We start from the raw sequence: 21,844 nt of genomic DNA, 5'->3' as shown, positions 1-21,844 counted from the left end.
GTAAAAGTTTATATTTTTCGCATTTAGACATTATGAAGAACAACGATGATATTTCACAGTAGTCATGAAACGGTATTTGTTTCATTTTTTTTACTTTGATTTCAAAGCAAAATAACAATAGTTTTTGCAGTAAGAAAATCAAGATGAAGGAAGAAATGATCATAAATGGTTAAACGCTCAATACGGGAAACAAAGCGAAATAAAATTGAATTACACGTGAAAGTAAAAATAACTTAATTTTTTGCGTTTAAAATTCTTTTCATTTCATCGCATATTCGAAATGTAATTTTACAATATATATGTACATGATATACATTCCCTCAAATCGCGCTGTTTTATCTAACTAATTGTTTCCTCATGGCAGCTGAGACATTGAATCAATTATCGCATTTGTGTTAAGAGTTTGTCTATTTGCTTTGGGTCCTGTATCAAGGATATACATACTTTTATGAATGATTTGTAATAGTTTATAGTTTTCGCATTTAGACATTATGAAGGATAATATTTCACATTACTCGTGAAATGGTCTTTGTTTCATTTTCATTCATTTTATTTTAAAGATATTTATGTTTGCGATTGCATTCCAAAAACAGTAAAATAGCAATAGTACTTACAGTGAAATAAGTAATCTTTTATGACCCTGGTTAAACGCTCAATACGGAAAGTAATACATAACATATTTAGCAGGTTGTTTTTACATAAAATCAGTCACTCTGTTTCTTATTACATTAAAACCCACACTTACTTGAGAAAGGCTGCGACTCCTGCAATTTCCCCCCGTTATAGACATAAATTATTGATAATGTGCCAGCTAGTAACATTATCATTAAAACATTCCACCTGGTAGTCATGACATAAAGTTTCACCCGATACATATTTTGCGTCTGGACTGAATGTTGAACAGGTAAGACGAATGTATTATCAGCAGGTATGGTAATCGGGTTACTACAGATACCCAATCTGATTGGCGGAAAAGCTTGTTACTTCCTCTTGTTCTTATCAATCCACATGCACTTTTTTTTTTGAGGGGGGGGGGGGTTGGTTTGTTTGTTTGTTTTTTTTTTTGTTTCAGTAAAAAAAATTAATGATTGAGAGATAACTAATAATAATTTTATAATTCCCTTACAGCGTTTATGGCATAACTATCCTGTTATCAGTGGGAAAAAATCCATTAAATGACTACCATATTATCAATGTGATTAACACTCATTAGATAACTACTCCGATAATTAGTGTACTAAAAAACATTTTGTAATGACAATGTTATCATTCTGATAACACTCATTTCATAGCTTTCCTGATATAACTGTGATAATCGTTATATACCCCATGATGAGTGTGTTAACATCAAATACGTAACTACCATTATATCTGAGTCATGACAGTAATTAAATAGATCCTTTGTTTTCAATGTGATCATACACTTCCTTGAAGTACCATGGTATCAGTACGATTAAAACCATTTCATAGCTAACCTGTTATTAGTATAACATCCATTTCATAACTGCCATATTAATAAACAAACCATAAAACATTTTAAGAAAACAAACTATCATCATTTGCTTACATGAAATATGTCACTCTATTTGTTCGTTACATTTAACCCCACACTTAACTGAACAAGGCTGCGACTCTGCAACTTTTTCACATCAAAGACATAAATGATTATATACTAACGGAAAAAAGAAACTGTGCACCGGAGAAACGTTTATAAAATCTATAATTCTTATAATATTAGGTTAAAAGTTTGCATGTTGCTTTATTGATTTCATTACAACAAAATCAATATGGATTTTCAAATTGATTTGAGTAACAATTCATAACACAGGGGTTCAAATCCTTATGGGGTCAAAACCGAGTTCTCAATGTCAATTATATATAATGTGCCATCTAGCAACACTATCATGAATAACTTCCACTTAACCAGCACATAAATGCACCCGGTGCATATTTTTGTCTGGAGTGATATTTCTATCAGATAAGAAGGAACTAATGGTCTGGAAATCGGGTTTCTGCAGACACCCAATCTGATTGGTGGAAATGCATGATACTTTCGTTTGAACCAAAATCAATTCATGAATATTTTCTATTTCATTAAACATTTCAAATTATAAAAGTATTATTACTACCACGTGATACAGTCATAATTCCTTAATAACAACTAATTTGTTATCAGTGTGATAACACCCATAACATAATTATCCTTTTATCAGTATATCACATATCACATAACTAGGCTTTTATCACGATGATAACACCCAATTCATACCTTCTCTGTTATCAGTGTGATAACACAACTAACATAACTATTCTGTTATCAGTATAATACACATCACGTAACTAGGCTGGTATCATTATGATAACACCCAAACCATACCTTCTCTTGTCTCCATGCTATCAGTGTTATAACACCCAATACATAACCACCTTGTCAGTGAAAGCTCACAACTTCCATAACTAAGCAGTGTAATTTTATCCATCTCATATCTATTCTGTTATCAGTGTGATAACACGTATTACATAACTACCCCATCATCAGGAAAACAAAACTATTAACACCTTTACACCGTAATCAGCTTAAAAACACACAACGAAATAACTACCCTATTTAAGTGTAATTAAAGTACCTTGATATCAGTGTAATAACACCCATCGCATAATTGTTATCAGTGTTAAAACACCCATTACATAGCTACCTTGCAGTGTAATAACACCCATCGCATAAAGACCTTGTTTTCGGTATGATAACACCCATAACATAAGTATTCTGGATATCACAGCAGTAACACCCATTACATAGCTACCTTGCAGTGTAATAACACCCATCGCATAAAGACCTTGTTTTCGGTATGATAACACCCATAACATAAGTATTCTGGATATCACTGCAGTAACACCCATCGCATAAAGACCTTGTTTTCGGTATGATAACACCCATAACATAAGTATTCTGGATATCACTGCAGTAACACCCATCGCATAAAGGCCTTGTTTTCGGTATGATAACACCCACAACATAAGTATTCTGGATATCACTGCAGTAACACCCATCACATAGCTACTAGATTTAACGTGTTAGTCATGCATATAGTTAGACGGAATGTTAACAAGAAAAGGAAAAGCTGTAATTAGTCTTATCCTTGTGTACTTATTACATGATGAAATCTGGATATTCCATCAACTTCAAAATGTCATATGGAAATTTCTTAAACGACGTTGATGGTGTTTAAACGTCACAGTTAGTTCGATATTCAATGACTTGCTGTCAATGTATGATTTTTGAAGCAGTATGTCGTCCACTGACAAACTCACAATATAAGGGTTCGAGAGATGCAGGTTGACGAAAATAAATTTTACGGTCGACATAGTGATTTCATATGGAATTAATCTATTTCGTCGTGCTGTATGAAGTTGAACTTTCATTTGGGAACATGACTGTACTTTCTTGGATTGTCCAAGTTTTACAAATCGCAGAAGACGCCCTTGCTCTTCCGGAACACCTAATCTGTTTCTTTTTGGTTTTTAAAGGACTTTTTGTGTCATTCTTTCTTTTGTTCATATTATTGCACACTAACAATTTACAATTATATTTTACTTAATTCCTTCTCTCCACACCTGACACCTTAAATCACATGCGTTACGTTGCTTCTGTGCTATTGATCAATACGTTGTAGCCTCAAGAGGTTGTTTATATCACCATAGACACAACCTTAACTGATGTCTCATAAAATCTAAGATTTTAGAAATACTTCGCCCGTACGTAACCCCGATACAACTAACCCTCAGTACGCGGTTAGTAATTTATGTGCACGAGAATTACTGCTTCCGGTCTCGTATGAACCCACAAGTAATACTTTGTGCACATAAATATTATAAAAAAGCAGAAAAGAAATGAAATAGTTTAACAAACCAAAAAGGTAGATATACGTGAGGAGATTATGTTGTCCTGCAATAACAAAATGAAACGATGTTAAATGAAGAGAAAAAAAAAATCAATACCAACCTGAATGCCACCTCAATATTTCAATGGTTAAAATTTCTATCAAATGGACAATACTATTTGACTTTAATACATCTAATTGTTAATTTGTGTTAAAATATGAGTTATTATTCAATAGATGCTTTAGTACAATTCGACTGTGGACTGGAGAATTTAAATAATACTATATGACACGTTTGGAACGATGACAATATTATATTTTCAAATGTTCTTAACGTAGAAAAGTTGATTTATTGAAGGAGTTATTTCATAGTATCTTAAATATCCCCTCCTGGAAGCCTTAGGCTCTTTATAAGGAGTAAAATCATCTTAAGCTGATGTTTGATAGTTATGCTGGGAACTAACATTATCCAACTGCTCTTTTCGAACTGTAATTACATTATATAGTTGTTATTATTAGTCATCTATAGAAGGTGTAACATATGTTATTTGGATTTCGCCTTTCACTAGTATTAACGTTATATTATCAATGCATTGTACTGAAGCCTTTGATCAATGATTCAATGATATTGTGTTTTGACGGGAAAGCTTGGTGATAGGAGGAGGTTACAGGTCAAACAATGCTTAATACCATAAGGTTTATATCCGTAGTGAAGTATCAGCATTGCTATCGACCCAAACTGTTAAAGCCAGACTATAACTTGACAAATTATCAATACAAATATCACAAAATGAAAAGACAGAAAAAAGTTAATCAATTCCATGTTTCGTTTCCAATGAACTTAGAAATTATTAACACATAAAAACGTCATATCATATTTTGTATCCTTTTCTGTTAGAGTTTATAAGAGGACATTTCTACTTTTGGTTGATTTTGTTTTGATAGTCAACTCCGGTTAGAATCATCAATCAAACCATACAACCACTTATAATATTTGTAGATGGGATATGGAATCCTGTGCTCTGTAAGATTGTATCTCTGCAGTTAATATTATTTACGGAATTTCTGATATTTGGATATTTGAATATCGAAAAAAAAATTAATTAATGAATAATACAAAAAAAAAATTAAAAAAATACCAACACATCAACATAATCATAATCCAAACTCATATTCAATAAAACTGTTATTAATCTCTCTCTCGCTAAATGCAAACAGTAAGCACAGCACGTCAGCACTTTCTAAAGATATAGCTTATCAATTTCTGCTTCAACAACGACAATATCCATGTCAGTCCTAATCAATTCCGTTACGTAAGTTTGTACACGCCAAGCTCCCTATTTATTAACGACCTAGCGTGTTACCTGCAACGCTGAAGTCAATCGTGATCGTGCCTGTTGATAAGAATATTAATTCTTACCCTGCGTTTACTTTGTTGCAATAGGAATCACCTGTATTGTCACCTATTCGATTCGTTTCCTTAAGACTGACTACTACTCCTCTGAATGAATTCAGCAACTGATAAAATATAAAATTGAACGCCAATGACATTCTAATTACTAGTAGATGGAGGAATATTCATGTACATAATTGGATCGGAGACCTACAGATGTATAGATATGTTCAGGTAAAGTCTAGAAAGGAGTGGAGAGCCAACATTATTTCACTACATCAGTTAAGATTTGCCGACAGGCTTAATCTTTGAAGTTCCAACTTTTATTCGGTAAGAAGACGGATGCTTACGCTACTTTTACGCAAATGTTAACTTAATTGATCCTCAATCCAAAATTCTTAATACAAGAAATGTACAAATATACTGATACATCCAAGTAGTACATTGCAGTTAAAAATCAAAATGTGATCTTGACCGGCCCAATCACAGAGTACTGTTAAACTCATCTGTGAGATATGAAGGATGTGTTCTGATAACTATGTTTAAAAAGCGTGTACAAAATACTTTAAAAGATATTGCAGCGAATCATATGAACGGGCGAGGGTCTTTTAAGTATTCACAATATATAACATTTAAGTAAAAGTCACTTACCCTTCTTAACCACCGGACTGATTTATTCTCCGTGCAGTCTTTCAAGGGCAACCGAGACAGATTTTCTTTAGTTCATATTTGCCATCGTTACAGCGATTTTGAGTTTGAATTAAGATGTATTACAGGACATGGCAAAATACCGACGTCAAATCCAATAAATCTGGAGCAAAATATGAACAAAAAATACTTAGACGAACTCCTGAAAAATTGCAGGTGTTCCGGAAGAGTAAACATCTTCTGCTTAATCGTATACACTCCACTGCACACATACGTCGATCCAAGTATGTAATGCATCGTCCCAAATGAGATTACTGTAAACAACAGCGGAACCAACAGAATCAAACACGTCTAACTTCATTTCGTTTAAGGAAACATTCATATACCAATTATATCATTATGACGACAATAAAACTTTTCCATAATCTTTATCAACTTGTGTCTCTCGAAACCCTGTGTTAAGTTTCTCAGTTGCGAAACCTTTGAATTTCAAAGAAAAAGCCCCATACGTTGGGAAACAGGGTGGTTGCCCTCCAGAAATGGAAAATTTACAATGGAAATTATTAAACATATTGGTATAAAGCTGTAGCAGTTGAATTTTCTATATGGATGATTAAGGGAAGTTTTTAAAAAAAAAGATTTAAAAGAGTCTGCCGTGTCATTGATTTCCAGTTAAGTAGAGTGTATACGATGAACCTAGTTTATTGTTGTATTGTAAAGACGATCTAGATTTACTTATATCAATTTTAGCAGTACATCGACATATAAATTCGCGGATTATGATTACCCATGAAATCAACCCAACAAAAATGAATCATTTTACAGTATTTTCGAAAAATATTCTGAGGAAATTCCAAAATACTTGAAAAAATGTCGTGATGTATAACTGTATATTTTCAACCGTGTCATTATTCAAATGAACAAAAAGGTCGCAGCTAGGTTGCGGTGGTTGATTAACATTTGTGAAATAATCGTAGTTTGGTTCATTACATCCGTAAAAGATAAATCCCAATGATTGTTGTTTTCGCTGTTTTAATAAACTGAAAGTGTAATAAACTATACAAATAAAGGACCATTTGGCGTGTTAATTCTGAGTTACTCTGATAATCTTCTGTGTGGAGGTTCTATGTCATAGCCGAGAAATATAAAATCTCTCATGAATACTATTTGTATTTTCTTTATCGTTTCATCATTTACGTTTTCGTAGGCACGACGCACAAACATCGCTCTTTGTTGCTTTTTCATGATATCTGTCATAGGATAAGATTCAATATAACGGAGAATTATTGACGTAATATTGTCGGCTTTGAAATCAAAACTGTTTTCAAAGAGATGTTTTGGGAACAAAGCATCTTTACTGACATGTCCTTGTATCTGTAGAGTAGCCCAGACCTTCTCCATGTGTAAAACACGAGACGGACAATCTTTCTGGTAATTGGTATAGTCTGACAAATACGAGGCAATGAGTGAATGTATCGTTTGTTTAATTCCCTTTGGACTGGTAGCTGTTTTTATTGCTGCTCTTTTGGTCTCTGTCAAGTTTACCTTATCAAGGAGGTATAGCATGTCTCTGTTTAATGATTCTTGTCTACTCAACATGTCGTATTTTATTCCGCAAATATCACAGAGGTCAGAAACTGGAATAAAATGTTCGTTCATTTTGCTACCTGCCAAAGCAGTCCTTGTGACTTTATCCAGAAACTGATAAAAGGTAACATTATAGCCACAGGTACTTCCGTCATGTTCATAGGGACCTACGCCAACAGCTTTCATAAATGATCTCCCAAGGCTTCCGAGTAGAAAATATTTATCGATAAATGCCGAAAACAACCGAGTGTAAGGGTCCCTTGTGACAAGTACTTTTGTATCGAACTCCGAGACATCGTGCTTATTAACTTGATTATGACCATGAATAGCATTTCGGTTGATATTAAATACATTTCCAGACGTTTTGGTAGATTCAATAGCCATGATCACTGCTCCCCAAAAAGAACTTCCTGCTTTCGGAACTTTACAACACGAAATATTTGTTGATTTTGATCGCAAAAATATTGGTTTTCTTCCATTTATTTGTGGAAGTGATACGTTATAACTACAGGCTTCCTTCAGATGAATCAAACGATGTGTCAGATTGTCGCCAGCGTCAAATGATGAGACTTTGTCTATCGATAAACCAGATTGTCCAATCGTAAGCCATTGGAAATGTACATTGGTTGATTCAGTTGGACCTGTTCTTTGTCTTACTGAAATTGTAAAAAAAAAATTTAAAAAAAAATGCAATATCATCGTTTTGTATTGGTATCAGAACGAGGACGTACAAGAAATGTGTAATAATATTGTAATTACGTAAAAACAATGATGGAAACACTGTAAATAGTTAATGACCATGTCACTACGGAAACACAAAAGCGGAAACACTGAAGATATTTAATAATAATGTAATTACGTAAACAAGGACGTTCTGCAAATATTTACATGAATACGGAAGCACAGCAGATATTTTTATAATTAATTGAGATTTTTGTAGATACATGAAAGCGAAAGTATTACATTTGCATACTGATAAATGGGATTTGGATAGATACACATATCTATATATCATATATGTATAGGCGAAAGCATTGTAATTGTTTAATAATGAATGAGATTTTATACTTTGAAAAAATGCATTCTGTTGCTTTAGGGCTTTACTAGAAACATCAAGAAAATACCAAAATGTCAAAAGAAAGATTAACACATGTAAAGAATGTGATAAAACGTTCTAAAACGAGAACAATGTATACAACAACGAAATGATATTACTTTAGCAACCGAAAACTTAATTTCTTATTAGCCTGCATCTTTTGAAACACTCTCTTAATAGTATGTGGGTAAGTTGACGAATTCTTGCATGTGCCACTGGGGAAAATACCTTGGATATCTAACCAAATGTGACATATATATTGTAACATAGGTTGAGAACGGAAGGATATTGCTATTCAGAACTGGAAAATTCACATTAAGGAAATTTAAATTATCACGTTTATCAGACATCTTGTAGAAAAGCTATCCATATTGGTTTCGTTTAAAGAAAAGACTGAAATAGTCAGCAGATGTAGAAGAGTCTGTCATGGTTTTGATTTTCAATTCTGTTGGGTATATATGTTACGAGTTAAATACATTTCTTAGTTTTTAAAGACAAGACGTCATCAACATATCTGGAAGTGGAATTAACCGAACTTGAAAGGTCTGTGTGACCTATTTTAATAAGCCCTTCAATAAATTCAGCCTTGTATGAAAGTAAAAGCTAGTCAGCCACAGAGGGGCGTAGTTAGTTCCCAAAGGTATGCCAACCGTCTGTTGGAAGATCTGACCATAAAACTCCACGAATATGTTGTCAACCTAAAACTCAATCATTTTTATGATTTCGTCCTCATTATATTTCATCTTTGATTTGGATCTATTGTTTTTAACGAAATACGCTCAAATAAATTTCACAGCCATATGTTTATACCGCTGTTCACCTTTCCTGGAAAAACTCTCTAAGCAAGAGAACGAAATCGTTCCTTCAGTTTAGAATGGGGTATGGTGGTGTACTGGGTTGAAATACTAAATGTTCTTATAGAAAAAATGTCTTTTAGAAGGGGTTGTTGAAGAATGGTCAAAAGCTCTCTGGAGTTCTTCAAAATCCACATACTATTTATTCCACTTTTTGAGTAAACAGTATAAAAATAACTAACCTAGATTAGAGAGTACTTGGTGGTTAGTAGTTTTGACAAAGGATTGGTTGAACAGCTAGACGAGCTAAAATAAACCTTTGAGTATAAGGAATAAGAAATATATACCATAATGAAGAGAAGAATTTCAAAATTTCCATACAATGCATCGAATTGTCCCTGTTATTTGCATTTACATGTATTTGTTTTGTTTGTTTGTTTGGTTAATCGGTTGATGAACAATTTAGGTTATTTTTTTTAGGTTATTCTGTAGCAACTTATTGCACAACATACGGGAGGCCCGTTGCATGCCGTCCAGAGGAATTAGGGAATTTTTTTGCTATGATAACCAATTGCAACGTAATCACTAACACCAGCCTCCTTTATTTCTGACCTTCTTTCTAACTTTATCTAATAACCATAACCCAAAATCAAATTCAAGAAAACTATGAACAAGATGAACAGAAGAGAAATTTGCATGGCCATTCCTGAAAGCCTGTAAAGGTACAGGGAGAATAAGACCATTTTAAAAGTTATGAATCTAGTTTCGGTTCGTTAATAGCTATGTTTCCTTTTAAAATTCTGTTTACTTTTTATGTATGTATTTATGGTCTTGTGCCGAGCAAAATAACCGATAAAAAGACCAGCAAATTTATACTTACTTGGCACTGAACTTTGTTTTCTTTCTGAAACACTCGCCAATAGAAAAGTTATTATTCCAGTCAACATCAATAGCATTAACAACGTCCGTCTGACTGGAACCTTAAAGTTTGACATCGTTCAGATGTGAATCGTTTAACACGTGTTGTATGAACTGTAGTAGTCACTGTCCTTTTCGTTTTTATTATGTTTCCAGTAAAGGTTTTCAGCTAACTGTTGTATATCAAATATTTAAAACATCGAATTTGATTGGTTGTTCATTTCATCTGTTTGTTACCGCTTGTTGCAGCTGATGAGTTATAGACCTATATGTAACAATACAAAACTTTTCTTGTGTTTGAATGTTATTGATACTTTGCATCGTTTGTTCGCCACGTGTTACCATCTGGATTTGAATTAAATACAGTACAGAGAAATAATTATTCAAATTGCGTCATACAGACGTTCTATCCTTCCAGAATGCATCATTGATGTTAAAGGCCTAAATTCTGATCGATCATATATACTACATATATATGTTGTTGAAAGAGATATTATTTTTTCATCTTGATTTTCAAATATGTTCTAAAAGTCTAACTATTAGCCCTAATTCATAATTAGAATTAATAAATATAAGTTAAATTTTGTATATACATCAATTCCACAACCGGTGAATATCTTATTTACGGGAGCTGAGTGTCACTTCAAGAACGACGGTATCGTACCACTGAGGAAATTCCAAAATACTTGAAAAAATGTCGTGATGTATAACAGTATATTTTCAACCGTGTCATTATTCAAATGAAAAAAAAAAGGTCGCAGCTAGGTTGCGGTGGTTGATTAACATTTGTGAAATAATCGTCGTTTGGTTCATTACATCCGTAAAAGATAAATCCCAATGATGGTTGTTTTCGCTGTTTTAATAAACTGAAAGTGTAATAAACTATACAAATAAAGGACCATTTGGCGTGTTAATTCTGAGTTACTCTGATAATCTTCTGTGTGGAGGTTCTATGTCATAGCCGAGAAATATGAAATCTCTCATGAATACTATCTGTATTTTCTTTATCGTTTCATCATCTACGTTTTCGTAGGCACGACGCACAAACATCGCTCTTTGTTGCTTTTTCATGATATCTGTCATAGGATGAGATTCGATATAACGGAGAATTATTGAAGTAATATTGTCGGCTTTGAAATCAAAACTGTTTTCAAAGAGATGTTTTGGGAACAAAGCATCTTTACTGACATGTCCTTGTATCTGTAGAGTAGCCCAGACCTTCTCCATGTGTAAAACACGAGACGGACAATCTTTCTGGTAAGTGGTATAGTCTGACAAATACGAGGCAATGAGTGAATGCATCTTTTGTTTAATTCCCTTTGGACTGGTAGCTGTTTTTATTGCTGCTCTTTTGGTCTCTGTCAAGTTTACCTTATCAAGGAGGTATAGCATGTCTCTGTTTAATGATTCTTGTCTACTCAACATGTCGTATTTTATTCCGCAAACATCACAGAGGTCAGAAACTGGAATAAAATGTTCGTTCATTTTGCCACCTGCCAAAGCAGTCCCTGTGACTTTATCCAGAAACTGATTAAAGGTAACATTATAGCCACAGGTACTTCCGTCATGTTCATAGGGACCTGCGCCAACAGCTTTCATAAGTGATCTCCCAAGGCTTCCGAGTAGAAAATATTTATCGATAAATGCCGAAAACAACCGAGTGTAAGGGTCCCTTGTGACAAGTACTTTTGTATCGAACTCCGAGACATCGTGCTTATTAACTTGATTATGACCATGAATAGCATTTCGGTTGATATTAAATACATTTTGAGACATATTGGTTGATTCAATAGCCATGATCACTGCTCCCCAAAAAGAACTTCCTGCTTTCGGAACTTTACAACACGAAATACTTGTTGATGTTGATCGAAAAAATACTGGTTTTCTTCCATTTATTTGTGGAAGTGATACCTTATAACTACAGGCTTCCTTCAGATGAATCAAACGATGTGTCAGATTGTCGCCAGCGTCAAATGATGAGACTTCGTCTTTCGATAAACCAGATTGTCCAATCGTAAGCCATTGGAGATGTACATTGGTTGATTCGGTTGGACCTGTTCTTTGTATTTCTTGTCTTACTGAAATTGAAAAAAAAATGCGATATCATCGTTTGGTATTGGTACCAGAACGAGAACGCAAAATAAATTTGCAATAATATTGTAATCACGTTAACACAAACGCGGAAACACTGCAAATATTTAATAAAAATGTAATTACATAAAACAATGGTTAAACACTGCAAAAGTTCATGACAATGTAATAATGTAAGCACAAAAGCGGAAACACTGAAGATATTTAATGATAATGTAATTACGTAAACACAGATGTTCTGCAAATATTTACATGAATACGGAAGCACTGCAGATATTTCATAATTAATTGAGTTTTTTTGTAGATACATGAAAACGAAAGTATTGCATTTGCATATTAATAAATTGGTTTCGGATAGATATATATATCTATATATCATATATGTATAGGCGAAAGCATTGTAATTGTTTATTAATGAATGAGATTTTATATATAGAAAATAAAACTTATAGAGAAAACGATACCAGTCTACTTTGAAAAAAATGCATTCTGTTACTTTAAGGCTTTACTAGAAACTTCAAGAAAATACCAACATGTCAGCATAACCATTACCAATACCCAAATTCCATAAGACTAGGGCAACATACTAACAAAAGAAAGAATAACACATGTAAAGAATGTGATAAAACGTTCTAAAACGAGAACAATGTATACAACAACGAAATGATATTACTTTAGCAACCGAAAACTCAATTTCTTATTAGCCTGCATCTTTTGAAACACTCTATAAATAGTATGTGGGTAAGTTGACGAATTCTTGCATGTGCCAATGGGGAAAATACCTTGGATATCGAACCAAATGTGACATATAAAGACCATAGGTTGAGAACGGTTTCGTTTAAGGAAAAGACTGAAATAGTCAGCAGATGTAGAAGAGTCTGTCATGTTTTTTATTTTCAATTCTGGTGGGTATATATGTTACGAGTTAAATACATTTCTTAGTTTTTAAAGACAAGACGTCATCAACATATCTGGAAGTGGAATTAATCGAACTTGAAAGGTCTGTGTGACCTATTTTAATAAGCCCTTCAATAAATTCAGCCTTGTATGAAAGTAAATGCTAGTCAGCCACAGAGGGGCGTAGTTAGTTCCCAAAGGTATGCCAACCGTCTGTTGGTAAGATCTTCTAGTTGACGGTTGTCGAAGTTACAGGAACTAAATGTGCCCCTCTGTTGGCTAACTTGTTTTTGTTTTCAAAACAGGTTACAAAGACCTTGCAAAGTCGCTTAAATTCACTTTCAGATATAGTAATGACGCTGAGAAACATATTTCTTTGTACGACAGATGGAAGATGGACGTGTTTGTTAGTGCTTGTAAGTTATTTGTAATATACTTGTTCTCATTCGACAACGTGACATTACAAGGCAGTTGTCATCGATGAAGCAGAAGACTGTTTCGGAACACCTGATCTTATTAGCATTTTACTTTTTCACGTGTCTCTGTGTAAATCGTTTTTTAATATTTTGCTCTACTTTAAATGAATCTGATTACGGATTATGATTGTGTTGACATGAGCAAAAATGCGTTTCAGTATTATACAAAACGTCGTGTACAATTACAAATATTTTACCTGTATCATAATAGCAAGATTTTGGAGGCAGTCCAATTTTACGTAGCTGGTATCATAACCGTTTTAAGACGGAGAAGTACCCACCAACTTCTCAATAACAACCAAAAATACCACCATGTGAACACAATCGAACCCAAAATAAAAAAGTAGGAGAAAATATTAACAAAAGTAATATTTACAGGGATACTCGTGAAATATTTCTTCGAAACATAAACTATGGTCACGAGTAAGTTGGAATGAAATATTGCTAGAACTTGAGTCAGATTCGAGGGAACTATATTTCAATCTTTATGTCATCTCTTCAAAGGAAACGAATCGGCGTTTCCAGGTGCATCATAAGGATCAACAGGTGTGCTGATAAATTTAGGGTTTGATTCAAATGATTGTACGAACGAAATTCAACTTTCAATATTAATTGAGAAAGCGACGGAGTAGCGCCAATCAAAGTTTATCATACAGTTGTTTCTTCCTTCTCGAATACGTCAGTGACATGAATATTCAAACAAAGGCGACTGAAAGTAACTTTAAACATCCTTTGTTTTGTTCTGGATTGTGATCAGAGTTTCACTACATAATCCCCATAGACATATCTACAGTTATATGTACATTGTGGCTTCACACGACTTTAGGAACAGGAAAACAGGACATACTTGTTTAAAGGTGTAAATGACAGTTTCTGGTGGAAAACACTTTCAATTTTCATACACATTGATAACTAATTGCAACGTAATCACTAACACCAGCCTCCTTTATTTCTGACCTTCTTTCTAACTTTATCTAATAACCATAACCCAAAATCAAATTCAAGAAAACTATGAACAAGATGAACAGAAGAGAAATTTGCATGGCCATTCCTGAAAGCCTGTAAAGGTACAGGGAGAATAAGACCAGTTTAAAAGTTATGAATCTAGTTTCGGTTCGTTAATAGCTATGTTTCCTTTTAAAATTCTGTTTACTTTTTATGTATGTATTTATGGTCTTGTGCCGAGCAAAATAACCGATAAAAAGACCAGCAATTTTATACTTACTTGGCACCGAACTTTTTTTTCGTTCTGAACCAATCACCAATAGAAAAGTTATTATTCCAGTCAACATCAATAGCATTAACAACGTCCGTCTGACTGGAACCTTAAAGTTTGACATCGTTCAGATGTGAATCGTTTAACACGTGTTGTATGAACTGTAGTAGTCACTGTCCTTTTCGTTTTTATTATGTTTCCAGTAAAGGTTTTCAGCTAACTGTCGTATATCAAGTATTTAAAACATCGAATTTGATTGGTTGTTCATTTCACCTGTTTGTTACCGCTTGTTGCAGCTGACGAGTTATAGACCTATATATAACAATACATAACTTTTCTTGTGTTTGAATTTTATTGATACTTTGCATCGTTTGTTCGCCACGTGTTACCATCTGGATGATTAGGTATTCTCCCATCATTCACAGCCATGTATCCCGTTTTAGCCGGGATAGATCAGCTTGTCACCTCCTAGGGTGAGATAGCCACGTGCCGATTAGCACGTGCTTAATCGGAAGTTCGACCGGAACATAGTGCCTAAGCTTTATGTGGCTGTATCGTTTCAATGCAATTATCTCACGATTGATATATATACTACATATATATATTTTGTTGACATCGTGGCGGAAATAATAGGGTGGGAGAATAATAATCATCCCCTACCCTCAGAGGTTGTGACAGAGAAATCTCCCACCCTCGGGTTGATTTTTTGTCAGAGCCTCGGGTCAGACAACAATCATGATATTGATATGGAATATTTTTTCATCTTGATTTTCAAATACGTTCTAAAGGTCTATCTATTAGCCCTAATACATAATTAGAAACATGAACACCACGTGACAACCGCTGGCGACGACGGTTGAATACGATGGTACACATGCGCAATCAGTTTGTGACAACTATTGACTTAATCAGACGTTTACTGGGTGCTGCGTGTCTGCCCAAACAATCGGCAGCTGGTTGAAAGTTTACCAGTTAAAAGGAAGGCGACCCTGCATTGGGTTCGTTTCAAGGAAACGGCATCGCAATAACGTCGGTGGTCCAGAGAGTCCAGAGAATAACGTTCTGCTTGTTGATCAACCATGATTAAGTGACGGAAGTCGGAAACCATCAAGGCGATAGGGAATCTTTGCTAGCGAGATAACACTGGCTGTGGAATTATAATAATTTGATGGTGATATTTGATTCTAACCATATGCCAACTGTTGTGATTGACGAGAGTATTAACCAATATCGTGACAACATGATAAAACCAATGGCGCCATATTGTGCAGTAAAACAAAAAAATAATATGATATTGTTGCGTCAATAACACAGAGAACAACTTAAAGGGAACTCACGGATAATACAATCATCCATTCTATTAACAGTATTAATCAATTTCACCTGAATTTATTGTTTATATTATTTAATTAGACTGTTAATCCTCGAGTGAAAGAGGGGCGGGAGATCATAACAAAATGTTCTCACCGTATTTGTATGGAAGATATTTTAAAGTCATAGGAATCATATATAAAAATATATATATAAAAAATTGCTATATAGCTGTTTGGTTCAAAATGTCAGTTTTGACAGCCACATATGAAACCAAAGTATTGGAACTAGAATTTTGAATCAGAAATGTGTTTAATTTGTATGTCATATAATTGACACAACTGTTGCATGCTTCAATCGTGTTACTAATAGGGAGAGAAGTGGTATTTGTTGTTAATAAAGAAAATTATATTTTTTTATGTGTATTTCTCGACTGCTAGTACATGCAAATGTTTTATCTTTTGGTTTGAAATCATTGGAGTGTTTAAATACATTTTTGATCCGTGTGACATTGATTATAGGTCATGGTTATCGCAATTGTTTGCAGACCTTCTAAGTACTACGAAATGTCTGTAAGTTTCTGGGTAAAGATCATAACCACCAACCAACTTTTTTTTTCAATAAATAGAAAGAAAACTTCATTTTATTAAATATGACCCATTTTTTTCAAGGTAAACCTTTGTTGACCAAAGAAAGCTAGATCAGAAGCAAAGTATCAGAAGACCGTGTTTGAGGGTTTCATATGCATTATAGAAGTCACCTCCTGTGAACTAGGCTATAAGTCCTTGGCATTTCAAAAATTCTGTTGAGTTTCCAGGAAGCTGTCAAGCAGGTATCATAAACCTACGTCAAATGGTTCTAAAGAAGTTGTTCAAAGAATGCGTTGCCGGAAAAAGACAGATCGAAATTGGACAACACTCAACTGTATTGAAGAAAAGTTAAGAGTATTAAAACATTAAGTCAATAGGTTTTGATATCTAATGCAAAGATGATGTCGCAGCCTGTATGCATACCTATGAAGAAAGGACCAGAATCTAGTAAACCTGTGCTTTGAAAGAGGGCCTGGGATATTCAATTCAATATACATTGAACACTTTTCATACAATGATAGCACCAGCTTAAAATATTAACCATTGAATAAAGTAAACATTTATTTCTATAAATCCAGTAAAAACTCCAAAATATTTTGTAAAAAGGATGAAATAATTATTTTTGATCTTGCAGATACCATTACAACAGCTATAAAACCAAATATCCAGCGATTCAAAATTGATATACAAACAAATGTTGGTAAAATGTGTTCATTTGTATTTTACAATTAAAACGCAGTTTCCTGATTTCATATCATCTGAATTATTTAAATTTGAAGGCTAGTACTGTCCAGCAGTCGAAGTTCTAAACCGATGCCGGACTGTCCGAGATCAATAATTATCAGAAGGATATTTTTGAGGATTGAAGTACTTAAATAGAATAAAAAATAAATAAAATATAAGCAGACATTATTATCACCAATTTTTGAAATTTTTAGTTTTAATTAAACAATTTTTAATTCAGCAAAATATCATACATATCTATTTAAACATATCCTCCAGGTTGGAAAACAAATCTTGATATGTTTCACCCTTGTGACATTGAACATGGGAGAAAGCAAGCAGACTTGTATATCTTTCATACGTACGTGGCATTGACCAAGAAGAGTCCCTTGGGCCTTTACGGTCATCTGACGTTAAAGACTTTTATAGGATTATCTTAATTCACAAAAAGTTCTTTTCCTCTGCCTGAAACTGATCAAACTGATCTTTTAAAGTGCGCGTTTCAATGTGACCATTAACCAATGTGAAGTAAAAGTTTTGTTTCTCAACTGTAGTAATATGAATAAAGTAGATATTTTTGATGAAGTGAATAATAACACCACAGAATGGCTTCTGCTTATCGCGATATTTTCCTACAACGAAACCAACATGGACAGCTTTCCACTAAGTTGTATGATAAACGTGATGATTTCAATTTACCTTTTGAGAATTTTTCTATTTCTGGATAGCAACATTCCTACCTTCCCAACCTATGGTGTGTATATGTCGCAGTTGATTCGATATTCTATGGCCTGCTCCCATTATCACGATTTAAGTCATCATAGTGATCTCATTGAGAAATATCTTATTTCTTTCTGCCATACGAAGAAAGATGTATTTAATGTTAGTTAGTTTGCTCGTTGATTCCGTTGTTCAATACCTTGTTCTCAATTGAGAACTTGACATTAACCGTGTTTCTATGAACAAAGACATTGTGCATCGAAAATAGCCCCTATTTTGATCGGTTGTATACCGCATATGTGTCTTATAGCATGACGTCACAGTAATGAATGATAAACAAATAAAGCATTTTATATTTTCATACACTAATAATATCTTTTTGTAGATAAACAGTAAAAAGTACAAATATAAAACAAAAAATACAGCACACGTGGGGATACGCACCCACTGTCATACACATAATTCGGAATCGATATCTTAAGTAATACAACTATTGTACTCACATAAATATCCTTAAGAGTAACAAGCCCTGTCAACAATGTTTTAATATAACACTCATTAAATACGTACCCGTTCTACATTGATATAAAATTGATAGCACTGAGGTCAGTTACGAAAAGGTGAAGGCCGCGGCAACGTCATTAAAGCATTACTTTACAGGTACAGCACCGTAAGAGCACATACCGTAAACCGGAATGAAATAAACCTCGAACTTTGTTTATATTAAAATAGTAAGCAAACGTGTCAATGACTAACTAGTACTTTTATTAATCTGCATCGGTGCGGTAGTTATCGCTTGTCTTTTCGTTTTGGTCTCCGGCAGTCATGCGCAAAACACTGTAGATTTACAGTAAACATACTGTAGTGTATTTTGTTTTAAGTTTGGTTGCCTTATTCTGTTTAAATTCCTACTGTCACATGTGACCTGTGTAAACGCAGAGATCAATGTCGATTGAAAATTACAATAGAGCTCATATACGGGTGACCGAACATGCTCAGTCATTGGGACCGAAGCCAAGAAATATTTACCTGAGATAAGGTAAAGCCTGAATGTTCGACACAAAAAATATTTTTTTATAGAATTTAGAAGGGATGACAATATATATTCAACAAAAAACAGTATTCAACTCAACAGTGTTCTAACCATTCGTGTTCAATTTACTAAGATAAATAGGAGAAAAAACAGGAGCGAAAAAAAAACATTCGAATTATCCGATGTAATCGATTAAAGCGTGTTCGACACAAGTGAGTTTTACTGCATTTGATTGACAAAGATTTATATTGCGGCTGTCGTCGATGAAGCAGAAGACGCTTACTCCTCCTGGACATCTGGTTTACGATCTCATTATGTACATGAATATTCATCCGTCTAATTAGAATGTCATTGAGGTTCAATTTGTTTATATTGTTTAATGTTCCATTATCAATTGCTGAATTAATTTAGAGGAGTAGTAGTCAGGAATCGAATCGAATAGGTGATAATACAGGTGATTCCTATTGCAACCAAGTGAACGCAAAGTAAACGCAGGGTAAGAATCAATATTCTTATCATCAGGCACGATCACGAAAGACTTCAATGTTGAAGGTTACACGCTAGGTCGTTAATAAAAAGGTAGCTTGGCGTGTACAAATTTACGTAATTGAATTGACTAGGACTGACATGGACATTGTCGTTGTTGAAGCAAAAATTGATAAGATATATCTTTAGAAAGTGCTGACGTGCTGTGCTTACTGTTTGCATTTAGCGAGAGAGAGATTTATAACTTTGACACCTGATTCTTAACATTAAAAATACCTAATCACACGTTTTATCGGGCTCAAGTTTCGTGTACCCCGCTTCCCTCCCTTTTTTAAATGCTTCTTTCGTTGACAGCCGATTATCCATAGACAGGCAGTGTTAATTTTATCCACTAAAAAAATGCTAATTTTGCTGCACATCGTGAAATATTGTTTCCTAAATTAAGAATATTCACGAAATCAGCAAAAAATCCCCACTATATAATGATGTTACATTTTGTTTACTCTTCCGGAACACCTGGTCTTATTCTCCTTTTACTTTTTAAGGTATCTCCGTGTTAATCGTTCTCTTATTCATATTTTATCCCAGTTTTATGTAATATTGGTTTGGATTATGATTATGTTGATGTGTTGGTATTTTTTTTCTTTTCGATATTCAAATATCCAAATAGCAGAAATTCCGTGAATGATATTAACTGCAGACATATAATCTTACAGAACACAGGATTCCATATCCCATCTACAAATATTATAAGTGGTTGTATGGTTTGATTGATGATTCTAACTGGAGTTGACTATCAAAACAAAATCAACCAAAAGTAGAAATGTCCTCTTATAAACTCTAACAGAAAAGGATACAAAATATGATATGACGTTTTTATGTGTTAATAATTTCTAAGTTCACTGGAAACGAAACATGGAGTTGATTAACGTTTTTCTATCGTTTCATTTTGTGATTTTTTTTATTGATAATTTGTCAGGTTATAGTCTGGCTTTGACAGAGACCGTTTGGGTCGATAGTAATACTGATACTTCACTACGGATAAAAGCCTTATTGTATTAAGCATTGTTTGACCTGTAACCTTCTCCTATCACCAAGCTTTCCCGTCAAAACACAACATATCAAATCATTGATCAAAGACTATGGTACGATCGATTAACCTTACAATGGAAAAGAAAAATCAAAATAGCACATCTTACTCTTTTATATGAGAAAAGTTCTAATAATAGCTATATAATACCTTTGGAGTTCGATAAGCTTGAGAAATCCCCTGAACTGCACACTGTACACGTACATTGTAACCCCGAGTTTCCTTTAACCAAGCCAGAAAGATTATCTGTCGAGCTACGGAATGTTTTGTTGACTCTTCGTCGCTCGAAGTTATCTCTAAATACAATTATGTCTTTATATATTTTGGCAATGCAATATATATTCGCTCGCACTATTAACAAAATTTATATAAAGGGAATGTTGTTTGTAAGTGAGGACAAGGTGTAAAGAAATACAGATGAATTCGGTATTACCTGAGTGCAATGGACAATTTGCCAAATAATATGAAAACATGCATTAGTTTAGATAAAACAAATTTACTTTCACTTTTTTTGATATTTATTAATAACGTGCGCATGTCAGAATAGTGAATGGTTTGAAATGTGCAATGGTAGGGTTTGTAATAAGCATGATGAATCTGGTGATAACTCCATTGATCTATTCCATAATGAATGTTTAATGGGAAAAACAACAAAAAATACGGTTAATAAATAAATAAATAAATAAATAAACATGGAAATTAGACTGAAATGTTAAACGCAAAATAGCTTACCTTACCTCTTCAGTAACATTGATATAAAATGATCATATATCTAAATAAGGATATAGATAAATAAATGATAAATAATAAAAAAAGAGAATAAAAAAAAGAAATCTAAGATGCAAAATAACTTCATAAAAAATATTCATATATTCAAATGAATAAACAAATAGA

The 21,844-nt window shown here is 33.7% G+C and overlaps 2 protein-coding genes across 2 annotated transcripts; both read right to left on the bottom strand.

The window, feature by feature from the left end:
- Positions 1-7,017: 7,017 nt before the first annotated feature.
- On the bottom strand, positions 7,018-7,893 carry LOC132552947 (carbohydrate sulfotransferase 14-like). Its single transcript, XM_060217145.1, has one exon. The coding sequence runs from the start codon at positions 7,891-7,893 to the stop codon at positions 7,018-7,020; it is 876 nt and encodes a 291-aa protein (XP_060073128.1).
- A 3,345-nt stretch (positions 7,894-11,238) lies between these two features.
- On the bottom strand, positions 11,239-12,114 carry LOC132552946 (carbohydrate sulfotransferase 14-like). The gene has a single exon (XM_060217144.1). The coding sequence runs from the start codon at positions 12,112-12,114 to the stop codon at positions 11,239-11,241; it is 876 nt and encodes a 291-aa protein (XP_060073127.1).
- Positions 12,115-21,844: the final 9,730 nt, after the last annotated feature.

Source organism: Ylistrum balloti, unplaced genomic scaffold, assembly GCF_031769215.1.
Source record: "Ylistrum balloti isolate Yb309-2 unplaced genomic scaffold, AGI_CSIRO_Ybal_v1 Utg370288, whole genome shotgun sequence".
Classification (NCBI taxonomy): domain Eukaryota; kingdom Metazoa; phylum Mollusca; class Bivalvia; order Pectinida; family Pectinidae; genus Ylistrum; species Ylistrum balloti.
This window is presented reverse-complemented; position numbering and strand designations above follow the sequence as displayed.

Bases quoted from the DNA above. Each gene is read 5' to 3' on its own strand.
- LOC132552947 (XM_060217145.1), bottom strand. From the start codon at position 7,893: ATGGCTATTGAATCTACCAAAACGTCTGGAAATGTATTTAATATCAAC.
- LOC132552946 (XM_060217144.1), bottom strand. From the start codon at position 12,114: ATGGCTATTGAATCAACCAATATGTCTCAAAATGTATTTAATATCAAC.